A 12,734-nucleotide genomic window follows, 5' to 3' on the forward strand; every position below is an offset into this window, starting at 1 on the left:
ATCTCTGGGCTTCGGGACTCCCATCTGTGAGACAGCAGGCTACAGGCTGCAGGGCTGCGGGGCCGATGGTCTCTTTAGGGCTCTCTCACCCCTGAGGTCCTATGCAAACAACAACAGTCACCTACTCTGGGCCAGGACCTGTGTGATGAACGGAACACAGCCGAGGTACTCCCCAGCTGGGAGGAAAATGGGGAGAGCCCAGTGTCACCATGTCCATGGCTATATCTCAAACAGCAAGGTCTCTCTGGGGTTCCAGGACTGGAAGGGCGGGCCTGAAGAGTCATCAAGTCCAATCTTCTGCCTCCAGACTTACCCACAGGCTGCCAACAGCTCCAAAGAACCGAATTCCTCATGAACTCAGTACCACGAGGCACTGGAAAGTGCTTCCTCTCATCTGGCCCAAATCCTGCCTGCTGCAACTGGGAGTCCAGGCCCACGTTCTCCCTCTTAGGGTAGCCCGGCGGCGATTCTGCTTTGGGTCATCCACGATCGTTCAAACTTGGTTCCCAAATTCTCCACCCCCAAAAAGCAATTCCTCGGTGAGATCAAGAAAGGGACAGGAAAAGAGCAAAACCAAAGCAGGTATACGGAAGAGATGGCTATTTGCAGGAGCAGAGCCCACTTCTCACCAGGCACTTTATTATTTTGTGTTGTTCATTCTCAAGGAACTCGGAGGCAGAGGTATTCTTAGCTCATTTTAAAGAGGCAACTGAGGCTCAGAGAGGTTAAGTGAACTTGCCAAGATCACATAGCCAGAAATTGGCAGAACCAGGACTTCAACCCTGGTCCAGTTGGCTCTGGGGCCCCTCAAGCTGCACCCTCAGGTTTGGCGACCCCAAAACAGACATAGCACCAAGGCCCAGGTGGGGACCCAGGGGTGGGAAGAAGGCAGACCTCAGCCAGCTGGGGCACGCAGAACCCTCTCCACCTGGTATGAAAGGCCAACACAGGCATTCCCTGCCCTCCACCCTCAGCAGCCAGGTAGGGAAGGGGCCAGATCACTTGTCAGGGGCCACCCTCACCCCATCCCCCCGCTGGGCCCTCAGCCATTGCCGCTCAGACTCCCCCTGTAATCACGGCTTCCTGTTTGGCGCTGAGACTGGGCCTGGTCAGTGGGGGAGGGGAGCAGACACCCCTCTGGCCAGGGCCTGCTCTGGAGGGAGGGGGGCCGGAAGTGAGGCCTACCCGGCCTCCTGGAATCTTGGGAGGCTGGGAGCCAAGGCAAGGGGAGTGGGTGTCAGCCAACAAATATTTACCAGGCGTCGGCCTGATGTTCCCAGGATGTGGTGGAACATTAGGGGGGACAGCAAGACAAGCCAGGTGGTCTGGGACCAGCACAGACCCTGCTCGCTGCTTCAGGGGGCAGTTGGGGGGTGAGCAAGGGGCTGGACCCTGGGGCAGCCTCGGGCTCCAGTCACCCTGCCCCCCACCGTGGACACAAAATCACAGGGCTCCAGCAGCTGGGCTGGAGCCCAGAGCCACAGGGCCTGCGTCCCACACAGAAGCGATGACCGCACCTTGGCGCTCAGACCGCAGGCCCACCCCATACGGCCCCCTGGCGCCTCCGAAGCCACGGGCACACACCTTGGACCCAGCAGGACTCTGCCAGCCTCACTGTCACCCCAACTCACCTCCAAAGTAGACAACACAAAGCCCCAGCCTGGGCTCCAAAGTTCACAGTCCTGGCTTCCCTCCTTCCTTCCTTCATTCATTCACTCATTCATTCATTCAAACCATTCAATTCTGGGCCAGGCAAAGAGTTGGACTTGGGGGTTCAGCAAAGAACAAGGCAAACACAGAGCCTCCCTAAGGCGCTCATGGTCTATCAAGAAAGTATTCTGATACTTCTCCTGACTGCTGTGTGACCTCCAAGTCACTCCCCCGCTCTGAGGCTCAGACACTCAGGCCAGAGAAAACCTTAGGTGCAAGGGGGCCAGGACTCAGGGATGGGGTGGTAAGGATGTACATTTGGGTTCCACACAACTTTCTCAGGGCCAGAGGGGATTAAAGGCAGGCCTGGTCGCCTATGCAGAGAGTGAGCCACACACTGGGGGCATCCAGTGTGTGTACAGGGGGAACGGTGGCTTTTTTAGACCCCTCTCATTCTGAGGTTCTAAACATTTCCCCTGTCCTGTGCCATGATCACATGATCCAGACACAAGCCCCCGCACCCCCCGATCTTGTTGACTCCCGGCACAGTTTATAAAGCTCTCCCTTGACCCGTCGCCCATGACCTTCAGAATAGCTCGTTTACAGATCACAGAGCCTTATGAGGCAGTGGAGGAGCAAGGGCTCCAGGGCCAGACCCGTCCCCCGCCCCATGCAACATGCCTCCAAGGCTACAGTGAGAATTAAATGAAAAAAGATAGGAGACACGCCCGGCCCAGAGCCTGGCAATGAGCAGGCATTCATGATACAGCTAATGTGGGCATAATTTGCGGGTAAGGAGGGCCCAGAGAGGTAAGTACCTTGCCCAAGATCACACAGCAAGAGAGGGTAAAATTAGGCCTGCGGCCCAGTTCTATTAGCCTGCCAGGCCCTGGCTCAATCCAGCTCTGCCACTTGCCAACTGTGTGACGCTGAGCAAATCACTTAACCTCTCTGTGCCTCAGTTTTCTTCATCTGTAAAATGGGAGTTCTAACAATTCCTACCTCCAAAGATTATCATGAGGATTAAATGAGCCAATGCATATAAAGTGCTCAGTGGGCAGGGCTCTCAGTCTGCTTTAGCTGCTCTTTGTATTATTAAGCCCTCAGAGGTGTGGAAGCTGCCTCCCAAATCAGGCTCACCACCTCCCATCCCCAGCTGTCTCAGTTTGCTCCAGCCTTCAGGAATCCTATTACAGCCCCTTCTAGAACAACCCATCCCTCTCCCCGCAAGCAGCTCTGGGGCATGGTCCCAGCTCCAATGGGAGGGGCAGGAGGGAGGCCTGCAGCAAGACCTGGCTTCTAGGGGAAGCTCTGTCTTGACTCTCTCCTCTCCACGATGCCCCTCTCATCCACCCCACTTCTGCCCCAGCATTTTCCAGATGTCAAGCCCAAAGCTGTCCCTGCCCCAGCGCTGCCCTGGGGCCTCCCAGGGCCCCATGCCCCAATCCATGGGGTAGGAGCAGCCATTTGCTTTCAAAAGGCCACACTGCTTTTTCTCCAGCAGAGGTCAACCCCACACCAATCCCCAATATGAGGGAACGAGAAACACACTGAATTTGTAGCTGGGGGCACTGTGCTGCTCCCCAGGGAGCAGAAAGCACCAGGTTCCAATCCCAACTCAGGCATGAGAATGGTGTGACCCCCCCCCCCCGACAAATAACATCCCTAATAATAATTGTATACATCAAGTATTTGTCCCCAGTTGACAGGTAAGAAAGCTGAGGGTCAGGGCAGGCTACAGCTTACTCAGTGTCACATGGCAACCATTTTTATAGCTTAGCTTAAAACCTCCTCCTCCAGGAAGCCCTCCCTTGCCCTCCGGGCTCCCTTCTGGAAAGGCCCCATCTCCTGAGAGCTCACTGGCAAGCTGTGCTCAGTCTCCCCAAGGAGATTATTTTCTCATCACAACACCCCTGTGAGGCTGGCACTGTTATTGTCCCCATTTTACAATGAGGACGTTGAAACAGAAATCCCTTACCCAAAGTTTCTGTCCCTGGAGCCCCTGCCACCTTGGGTGCTAACAGCAACAGATCCCTATGGTATCCCTGTGTCAGGGCCTGGCCTGGAACAGTCTAGGGGTCCCCAACGTTTAATTTTTAAAGTGAGAACAATCTTGCCCTGGCAACCCAATGTTCACAGTCAACCAGAGGAGCTGGAGGGAAGAGGAGTAGGGAGCTCCTGGATACCTGAAATTGTGGGGGTGGGGAGGGAGCAGGAACCACCAGGCATGGGGCTGGGGATTCAAAAGAATTCCTGATTGATTTCCCCTTCCCATGGTCCCTCACCCTACCACCCCCCATCCCTACCACATTCCCAAACACAGAATGGCAACCTTGTAAAAGAACAAGTGAACACTTGCTGACTGTTACTATGCGCCAGGCACTGTGCTAAGAGCTTTATATGTTAACCCCGCTCATTCTCCTCTTCTCCCCATTTTACAGAGGTGGAAATGAAAGCACAGAGAGGTTAAGTAACTTTCTCAAGGTCACATAGCCACAAAACAGTGAACTCCCAACACTGGGAATTCAAACAAGGCTAAGTGACACCTAAATCCCTTTCAGCCCTGAGCATCTAAAGAACAGTTTTCAAGCTGAAATTTCCAGGATCCCCAAACTCTGGGTCTTTCTGGGCAGTGACTTAAGTACAGCAACTGAAGTGGCCCTGAAGGCAGATGTCTCTCAGAGTCATAATTAGCTGGTCTCTCAGGAGAGGACTCCCAGAGCAGATGCCAGAACACACATGCACACACCCCAACTCACCATCTGCAGCGCGAGTGAGCCCCACTACTCCTACTGAGGCCATCCTGGAAGCTGCTCCCCCCCACACACACATACACTCCTTTTCAAGCTGGTGGGCACCTAGGTGTCATCCTGCCCTTCCCCTACCCTGAGCCAGCCACTGCCCATCCCAGTGATGTCCTGGGAGGCCCCCGCCACGGAGGCCACTCCTGGAGTCATCCTGGTTGGGGCTCTTCTGGTCTAATCTCAGTCGCTCCTGCTGCAGGCATCATGGTGTGCCTCCCTGGCCACTGGTCACCACCCATTAACCCTCTGCCTCCCAGGCCAGATGAGGTGACGTCCCTGCTCGGCAGCCGGGCCCCTGGAAAGGTGTGAAGCCTGGAGAGGGATGCCCCCCTGCCTCATCCGGAGCCCCACCCCTCCTCTCCTCCAAGTCAAGCCCACCATCTGAGCCTCCAGGCCCAGACCCCGGCGGTGTGATTTACCTGCCACCCAGCACTGGGTCTGAGCCACACCCACTCTACCTCGGCCTCAGACCCAGGGGCACCCTGCCTCATCGGGGCCTTTCACCTCCGTACGCTCATTTAATTCTTTCCACCACCTCACGGGGCACGGATTACGAGCCTTGTTCTATGGATGAGGAAAAGTTGTTCGGCGAGGGACGTGACTTGCCCAGGGGTCACCCAGCTCGGGATCCTGCTGGGCGGCCAGGTCTAAAGCATGCTGTCCGGTGTCCCTTTCATTCATCACACACCAAACACTGACTGAGCTCTTCCTGTGGGTGAGCACACACATCCTCTCACTTAATCTCTCAGGAGGGTGTTATTAGCCCCGTTCCACAGAGGGGGAAATGGAGGCTCAGAGAGGTGAGATAACTTGTCCAAGGTCACACCACGAATCAGGGGAGGGATCAGGATTTGAACCCAAGGCTGTGTGATTTCCACATCTTTGATTTCAAAGATGGTCTTCCAGAAGTGTAGCTGAGAAAGTAACCCAGCTGCTAGGATGGGCTGGGTCCCTGTCCCTCCCAGGGACCTCTTTTCCTCACCCCACCTGGGGAATAACTGGGGATGAGGCACCCAGCCCACCGGGCCCCTTACTCAGCCTGGCATTCAACACTCCCCCCCACCCCAGCTCATAGTCCCCAGATGGGAAAGGCTGAGGAGTAGCCTGCCTGTCCAAGATGCAACCTCTGAGTCCCTGCCTGACCTCCTCCCATTTCACAGACTGGCCAACTGAGGCCCAAAGAGACTTGCAGTGGAGGAGTAGACACCCGGGGCGGGGGGTTTGCCTGAGAGGCCTGGGTCCCTCTCAGCCTGGGGAACGGGGGACAGGCATAGCTCCTAGAACCAACCAAGGGGATCAGGCCTAGAAACCCCCCAGTTCATGCCCAGGCCAGGCTCCAGACACGTGCCCATAGGGAACTCACTTGGGACCTGGGTCCCTCAAAGGGGAGGAGGTGGCCTTTCCTCCTGCTCCCCCTGATGGAGCTGGGACTGAGCTCAACCCCACGGCTGCTGCGGTCACTCAAAGGAACACCCAGGGGTCACCTCATACATACTCACCGCTACCTGCACACTCGGCCCCACTCAGGGGCGCATGCTCCACGCACGGGGTAACCCATGCACCTGCCAACACACGCCTGCACACACACGCACACACACTCCCATGGGCTGGAGCACACACCCACCACAGAGATCTCCCCCTCAACACACTCCCCTCTTGTAGGCACACACAGCATGGCCAACAGTCCCCAGCCCGTCTCCGGCACACACCGTGCACAATGGGTCACCCTGACACGACCACACGCAGGTAGGGCACGACGGCCCCCATCCATGGGGAGGGACTGGTCCTCACGCCTCATCCTTCACCCGTGCACACCCCACAGGTCCCAGCACCCTCCACGGAGGTGGCCACACACGCGGTCACACTCACCCACTCCCTCAGGTCACCTTCACACAGGTCCCCTTCACCCCTCCCCCTCCCCGGGCCCCCCTGCCCTCCCGCCGCGACCCTCGGAGGGAGGAACCTAACGCACACCCTCCCCCAGCAGGGGGAGGCGACCCGATTCCCTAAAAGTGGCCGCGGTCCGGGCACACCCACGAAGCAAAGCCACGTCTGCTCAGACCCGAGACACGCCCAGCGCGGCCCCGCGCCCGGACCCCAGCCCGGACCCCAGGCCGCCCACGGGGAAGGGTCCCGCCCCCGGGGAAACGAGCCCCCGGGGAAACGAGCCCCCGGGAGGCGCGGGCGGCCAGGCACTGGACCCCCGCCCCCCCCCCAGGCCGGCGCGGCGCGCAAGCCGGGGCGCGGGAGCGGGAAGCACTCACCCCCGCGGCGCGCCCCGCCAGCAGCAGCAGCAGCAGTGGCGGCAGGAGCAGCCCGCGGGCCCCTGGCCCGGCCGCGGCCCCGGCCCCAGCGCCAGCCCCGTGGGCGGCCCCGGCGCGGTGCGGCGGACCGGGCTTCATGGCGGCGGCGGCGGCGGCGGCGGCGGCGGGCGGGCGCCTTTGTTCCCGAGGCGGCGGCAACGGCGGCGCGGCCCGGCGGCTGGCCCGGCGCGCTCTCGGTCGGCGCTCCGGCTCGGCGGCCCGGCTCCGCCCGGCAGCTCCGCGCCCACGGCCGCCGCGCCTGCAGGAAGCGTGCGCCGCCGCCAGGCCGCCCCCAGCGCGGGAGGCGGGGCGGGGAGGGGCGGGGCTGGACGCTGAGCTCCCCCCGCAGCCCGGGCCGCCCGGGTGCCCCCGCGCCCCACACGCGCCCGCCCGCCCGCCGCGGGATGAGGCGGGGGGGGGGGGGCGGGGTACGTGCGACCCGAGACGGGTGGCCGGCCTCGCGGAGGCTTGCTCTGGGGACGGGGCCGTCGCAGGGCTTGGAGGGGAAGGACCCCGCGTGGGGATGCGGGGTACGACCCGGCTTGTCGGAGGGTCTGGGTAGATGGGTCGCATCTGCGTGACCATTAATACCCTCCCCGCTAACGACTCGGTTCACTGGCTCTCCCAGGACCCATCACCCCCGCCCTCAAGCCGGTCCACAGAGGGGGACAGAGGTCATCCGAGTCCATTGGGCTTTGATGTCTCCACGGGTGGGCAACGGGAACTCAGATCAGGCGTGGCCCCCTTTGGGCCCTGTCACTGGGGTGGGCAGACCTGGCCTAGTGCTGCTTCCCCACCAGCTGTGTGACCTCAGGCAGGTGTCCCCAGCTCTCTGAGACTCAGATTCCTCACTGTAGGATGCAGACCCCCCTACCCCTGCCCCACATTCCTTTTCCCAAACGTGGTCATTGTGCGTTTCTCTGGTGCCTTTATCCCCACCTGACATACGATGCACTGCACTTACCCACTGGGGTCTCCCACCACTAGTACATGAGCCCCAGGAGGGCAACGGTTTGTGTCGTCTTGTTCACTGCTGTGTCCCCAGCACTAGCCCAGGGCCTGGTGCGTAGCAGTGGCTCAATACAAATTTGTTGAATCAATGAATGTGTTTCCCACTCACCTCCCAGTCACCCCCACCCACCTGTTTTGGGAGAAGAAGGGGGTAAATATTTATTTAGCCCTTACCCATGCCAAGTGCTTTACAGGGGTTATCTCATCTCACCCTCTCAGTGACCCCATGAAGTAGGTGCTGTCAATAGTTCCACTTCCTAGATGGGAAACCGAGGCCCAGAGAGGGGAGGTTATTTGCTAGCACTGGCAGGCGGAAAGTCTTTGCCCTCAGCCCCCATGTCCCCACACCCAGTGCAGGGCCTGCCCTCAGGAGATGGGAAATCATTGAGCTGAAACTGGAACAATTCCCCCAAGGAAAAGGGAACTGAAACCAGGACTCACGGAGCCAGTAAGGGTGAGTGCCGGGTGGGCCGGTGGAACAGACTCGGGCACCAGCCATGATTTGGGGGTGTCAGAGGAACCTGGACTGGTCCTTCAGGGGCCTTGAGAGGAGGTCCAGAGGTCAAAGTTCAGCTCATTAGGCGGAGCTGCATTAGGTGTTCCCTGAAAGGGAGTGAGAGCCCCATCCCTAAAGGGTATGTAAGGCCAGGCCAGCTGCCCTTTGGCAGAGATTTGGAGAGGGAGGGAAACTTTCCAACTCTCTGAGATTCAAAAATTCCTAGGAATTCTGAGGTCCCAGCCTCTGGGAATCCCAGTGCCAAACCTTGAGGAATTCTGACCCTTGGGCACCTTGGGAAGATGGATGGAGAGGGGCTGATGGGACCCAGTAGGTGGGGAGCTGGTTCCAGTTGGGGCAGCACAGCTTGGAGTTGAAGAGTTCTGGCTCTGGGTTGGGCAGAGCCTGGGTTCAGATCTCAATTCTGCCAGTTGTGAGCTGGGTGACTCTAGATGAGTGAGTTTACCTCTCTGAGCCTCAGTTTCCCAACTGTAATATGGGAATAGTGACCACATGGGGTTCATTTATTCGTTCATTCGTTTATCATCCAAAGGTAAAGTGAGTGCCTGTGTGTGCCACACACAACACCGGCCCAGGGCCAGGTGCCAGGTTGTGAAGATTAAAGGAGCTCTTCCTGACTTGGTACTGGGGGTTCAATAAAGGTGGCTGGGATGATGTTTATAAAGTAAGGGACCAGATGTAGGGACAGTCACCTCCCAGAGGGGCTGCTACAGGCCCAGGGAACAGGCTGGTTCTGAGGAGCCCCCAAAGGGCAGAGTTGGGGCCAACAGGGTGAGGGTAGGGGGTATGAGACGCCAGTTGTCAGCTCTGTGCAAGGAAGGACTTTGGAACAGTTGGAACTGGCCGCAGATGGCAGTGGCTACTCTGAGAGGTAGTGAGTACTCTGTCTTGGCAGGTATACAAGGCTCCAAAAACTAGCGATCAGGAAGGCCATTAGAACAGTCTCCATGCACAGGATGGGCCGTGAGCATGGCCCACCTTCAGAAGTTCCTGCCGGTTCTAAGACTTCTGGGCACATTCCCGGTGGCACAGTGGTTAAGAATCTGCCTGCCAATGCAGGGGACACGGGTTTGAGCCCTAGTCCAGGAGGGTCCCATATGCTGCGGAGCAATTAAGCCCGAGCGCCACAATTACTGAGCCTGCGCTCTAGAGACCGCGTGCCACAACTGCTGATCCCACGAGCCACAACTACTGAAGCCTGTGCGCCTAGACACCGTGCTCTGCAACAAGAAAAGCCACCGCAATGAGAAGCCCACGCACCACAACGAAGAGTAGTCCCCGTTCACCGCAACTGGAGAAAGCCCACGTGCAGCAACGATGACCCGATGCAGCCAAAAATAAATAAATAAAATAAATTTATTTTTTAAAAAAAAGACTTCTGGCAGCAGCAGCCCTCTTCCCTGACGTCCTGAGGAGGGGGAGGGGGAAGATCTTTGGGCTGGGCAGGCCAGGAACGCCATCTGCTGCTCCTCAGAGATACCGGTCACAGCCCGAACTGAGCCAGGTCTGGGCCCCGCCGCTCTCATGCCACTCCTCACCAACCCCACCCCCCACCCCTCCATCCCCCCCATCCCCCGCTCTGTTCCTCTGGGGTTCACAGCTGCCCACATTCACCGCATTCCAGCACCCGATGCTCCGTGTAGTTCCCCTCCCCCACGCCTACCTGTGCATTGGAGCCAAGTCCCCGCATCTCAAGGTCTCCCTCACCTGCCCTCCCCATCCACACAGGCACCTGCTGCTGCCCCCCTCCCAGCTCAACTCCCACGGCCCACTTGGCCCCTCGGGAGAGCCTGCCTGACTTCCTTGGGCAGGGCTGGTCCTGCCCTGGCCAGTGCCCATCCTTGCCCTCCCCCCCTTTCAGTCTCTACTGTCTGTCACCACCCCCCACTGAAGTGGGAGCACCTCAGTATCCCCAACAGACAATAATCACGGAACCCAAACAGAGCTGACTATATGCCAGGCATGGCTTTACAAAGTGCACACTGACATTATCCCCACTTTAGATGATGAGTCGAGACACAGAGAAGTTAGGAGATGTGTCCAAGGTCACACAGCTGGCGAGTGAGAGCTAAGCTCTTGACCCAGGGTCTTAATGGTCACACTGTAATGCCAGGGGCAGAGGTCTGTTGGGGAGTATTTGATGAGTGAGTTAAAGAGTCAGTGAGGGGATTCACACTGTCACATGGACACAACCAATTGGTGGACGCACTCAGATGAGCCTGGAAACCAGATAACCCCCCACAGGCATGCCTGACAGCCAGGCCTCACCACCCTTCCCAATGAGACCTTTCTCTGCCCTTGGCCAGGGCTCCTGGCTCCAACAAGGCAGCAAAAGGGAAGTGGAGGCCTCAGCCGGCATCTCTGAGCTCCAGGCCCGAGCTGCCTTATTTGGAGTTGCATTTCTGGGCCTGGCACACAGTAGGTGCTCAGTAGTGGTTGCCTGACGCCACCTGCCCCCGGAGGTTTGGCTAAACAGACTGGCTCTTTGGAACTCACACTGCCATGGAATAATGAGAGCCAGGACCTCCTGAGGGCTTGCGCTTCGCCAGGCACTGTTCAGGGCACCAGCCAGGAGCGCTGTCCCTCACTCCTCCCCACAGCCGTGTGATCTGTGTACAACAAACACACTTGCCTCCCAGCTTTGTGGCCGAGAGGAACCCTTCCAGCGGAGCCTGGCACACAGGGAGCACGATGCATTCGTTCGCTCCTTACTGGTTCCCCATTTTACAGTTGGGGAAACTGGGGCCCTGAGGGGCTGGGTGACTGGCCCCGGGTTACACAGCCAGGAAGTGAGAGTGCTGACAGACCACTGCTGTGCCCTCCCCTGTGACCACAGGGGACTTGGCGATCCTAACTGACCCTCCAGCTCAAGACAGTCACAAGCCTGGAAAAACCAGTCTTTGCCTCTCCTGGGCTGCCCCTACCTCCCCCCTGCCCCCTCTGCACCCTCCTTCTCCTATCGTAACTTCCAGCCTTGCCCAGGACTCAAGATGGAGGCCAGAACCCGGGTTTGCTTCTGAGAAAAGTCTGAATGAAATCAGTCCTGACGTTATTGACCCCGAAATCAGGAACCAAAGCAGGATTCTGGCAAGAAGGCTCTGATCTAGGGCCCACAGAGGGCACGCGGGGAGACTCTGGCTGTCTGTCTGCTGCCCCAGCAAGTATCACGGGATAAGCTGAGCGGCTGCTGAGGGAGTCCACAGGGCCCGGGCGAGAGTGGGAAGGCTTGGCCTCCATCTGTGGGGGGCCCCCTACCTGCCCAGGGACCTACCTGTGTGAGGGTCTCAAAGGGCCATGCCTCGAGCCTTTCCTGAGCACCTCACCCCGTGTTCTGGGCAAGTCCTTTCAAGATGAAGGGTGGGTGATGCCCCCCTGGTACACAGCTGCCAGGCATGGGGCCAGGATTTGAACCCAGGCCTCTGCTAGGTCTGTGAGCTGGGGGTTTGCAAACTAAGGACCCAGAGGGTTCCCGGGAGGCCCCTTGAGTCAGGTGTGGGGATGGGGGAGGAAGTCTGATTTTGTTTGAGATGAGTGCGCCAGGGGCCTCACAGCAGGGCTGGCCATGCAGGAGGGGCAGGTGGATGCAGAAACCCTGTCTCCAGGTCAGTCTGGCCCAGGTGCCAGGCCAGCCAGGGCAGGGTGGTAGCGGCATGTGGGGGAGGAATCGCCGAAACAGCAACTGTTCCAAGAGAGAGGTGGACTCTGCCCTCAGGCTGGGCAGGGATGAAAACAGGTATAGGTCCGACTCTGTGGGGCCTGAAGCTTATACAATTTGAGGGGGTCACGAATACAAAATTAGGAACAAGGCTTTGGAAGGGGGATGTGCCAGTGAGGGGCCCTGAAACTTAAGCTTAATTAATTTTACATTAATTGTGAACAGAAGCCCACGGCCCCGCCAGATGCCATCCACAGTCTAGCAGAGCCAGCAGGGAGACTGGGCAGGGAGGGGCTAACCTCACTCTGAGGTTTTGGGTGTCGTGGAGGGAATACAGGAAGGCTTCATGGTGGTGGTGACGCCTCCGCTGAGCCATGGCGGGCCAGCCTTGGAGAGCGGGTGCTCTGAAGTGGTCACACTGAGGCTGCACCCACCCGGGAGGGAGGAGAGCTTCTGAAGTCTTGAGCTCGAGCTGGAGGCTTCAGAGGTCCTGTGTGTGGATGAGGCTGAGAAGATTCTGCAGGTTTGCTCCCTGTAACCTAGAATGACAGTACGTAGGGCCTGGAGCTGCTCTCCTCACTCCACCCCTTCATCTGCCCATCTCACAAGTAAGAAAACTGAGGCCTGAAAGGTAGAAGTGACTGACCGCAGGTCACGCAGTCAGTCTGCGGCAGAACCTAGGCTGCTTTGCTACCTGCCCTGGGGTTCGCTCTACCCACCCCCTTCTCCTTGACTGATTGCCCTGTTGTTTGCAAAGACTCTTGAGGTAGGACCCATCCCACAACCAAGACCTC

The 12,734-nt window shown here is 58.6% G+C and overlaps 1 protein-coding gene across 1 annotated transcript in view; it reads right to left on the reverse strand.

The window, feature by feature from the left end:
* SDC3 (syndecan 3) overlaps positions 1-7,006 on the reverse strand; it is a 38,082-nt gene extending 31,076 nt beyond the window's left edge. The window contains exon 1 of the mRNA XM_079926545.1: positions 6,719-7,006. Coding sequence (XP_079782671.1) covers positions 6,719-6,856 — 138 coding nt within the window. The 5' untranslated portion in view covers positions 6,857-7,006. The remainder of the gene's footprint in view (positions 1-6,718) is intronic.
* Between the last annotated feature and the right edge of the window lie 5,728 nt (positions 7,007-12,734).

The sequence above is a fragment of the Stenella coeruleoalba genome (assembly GCF_951394435.1).
Source record: "Stenella coeruleoalba genome assembly, chromosome: 1".
Taxonomy (NCBI): Eukaryota; Metazoa; Chordata; class Mammalia; order Artiodactyla; family Delphinidae; genus Stenella; species Stenella coeruleoalba.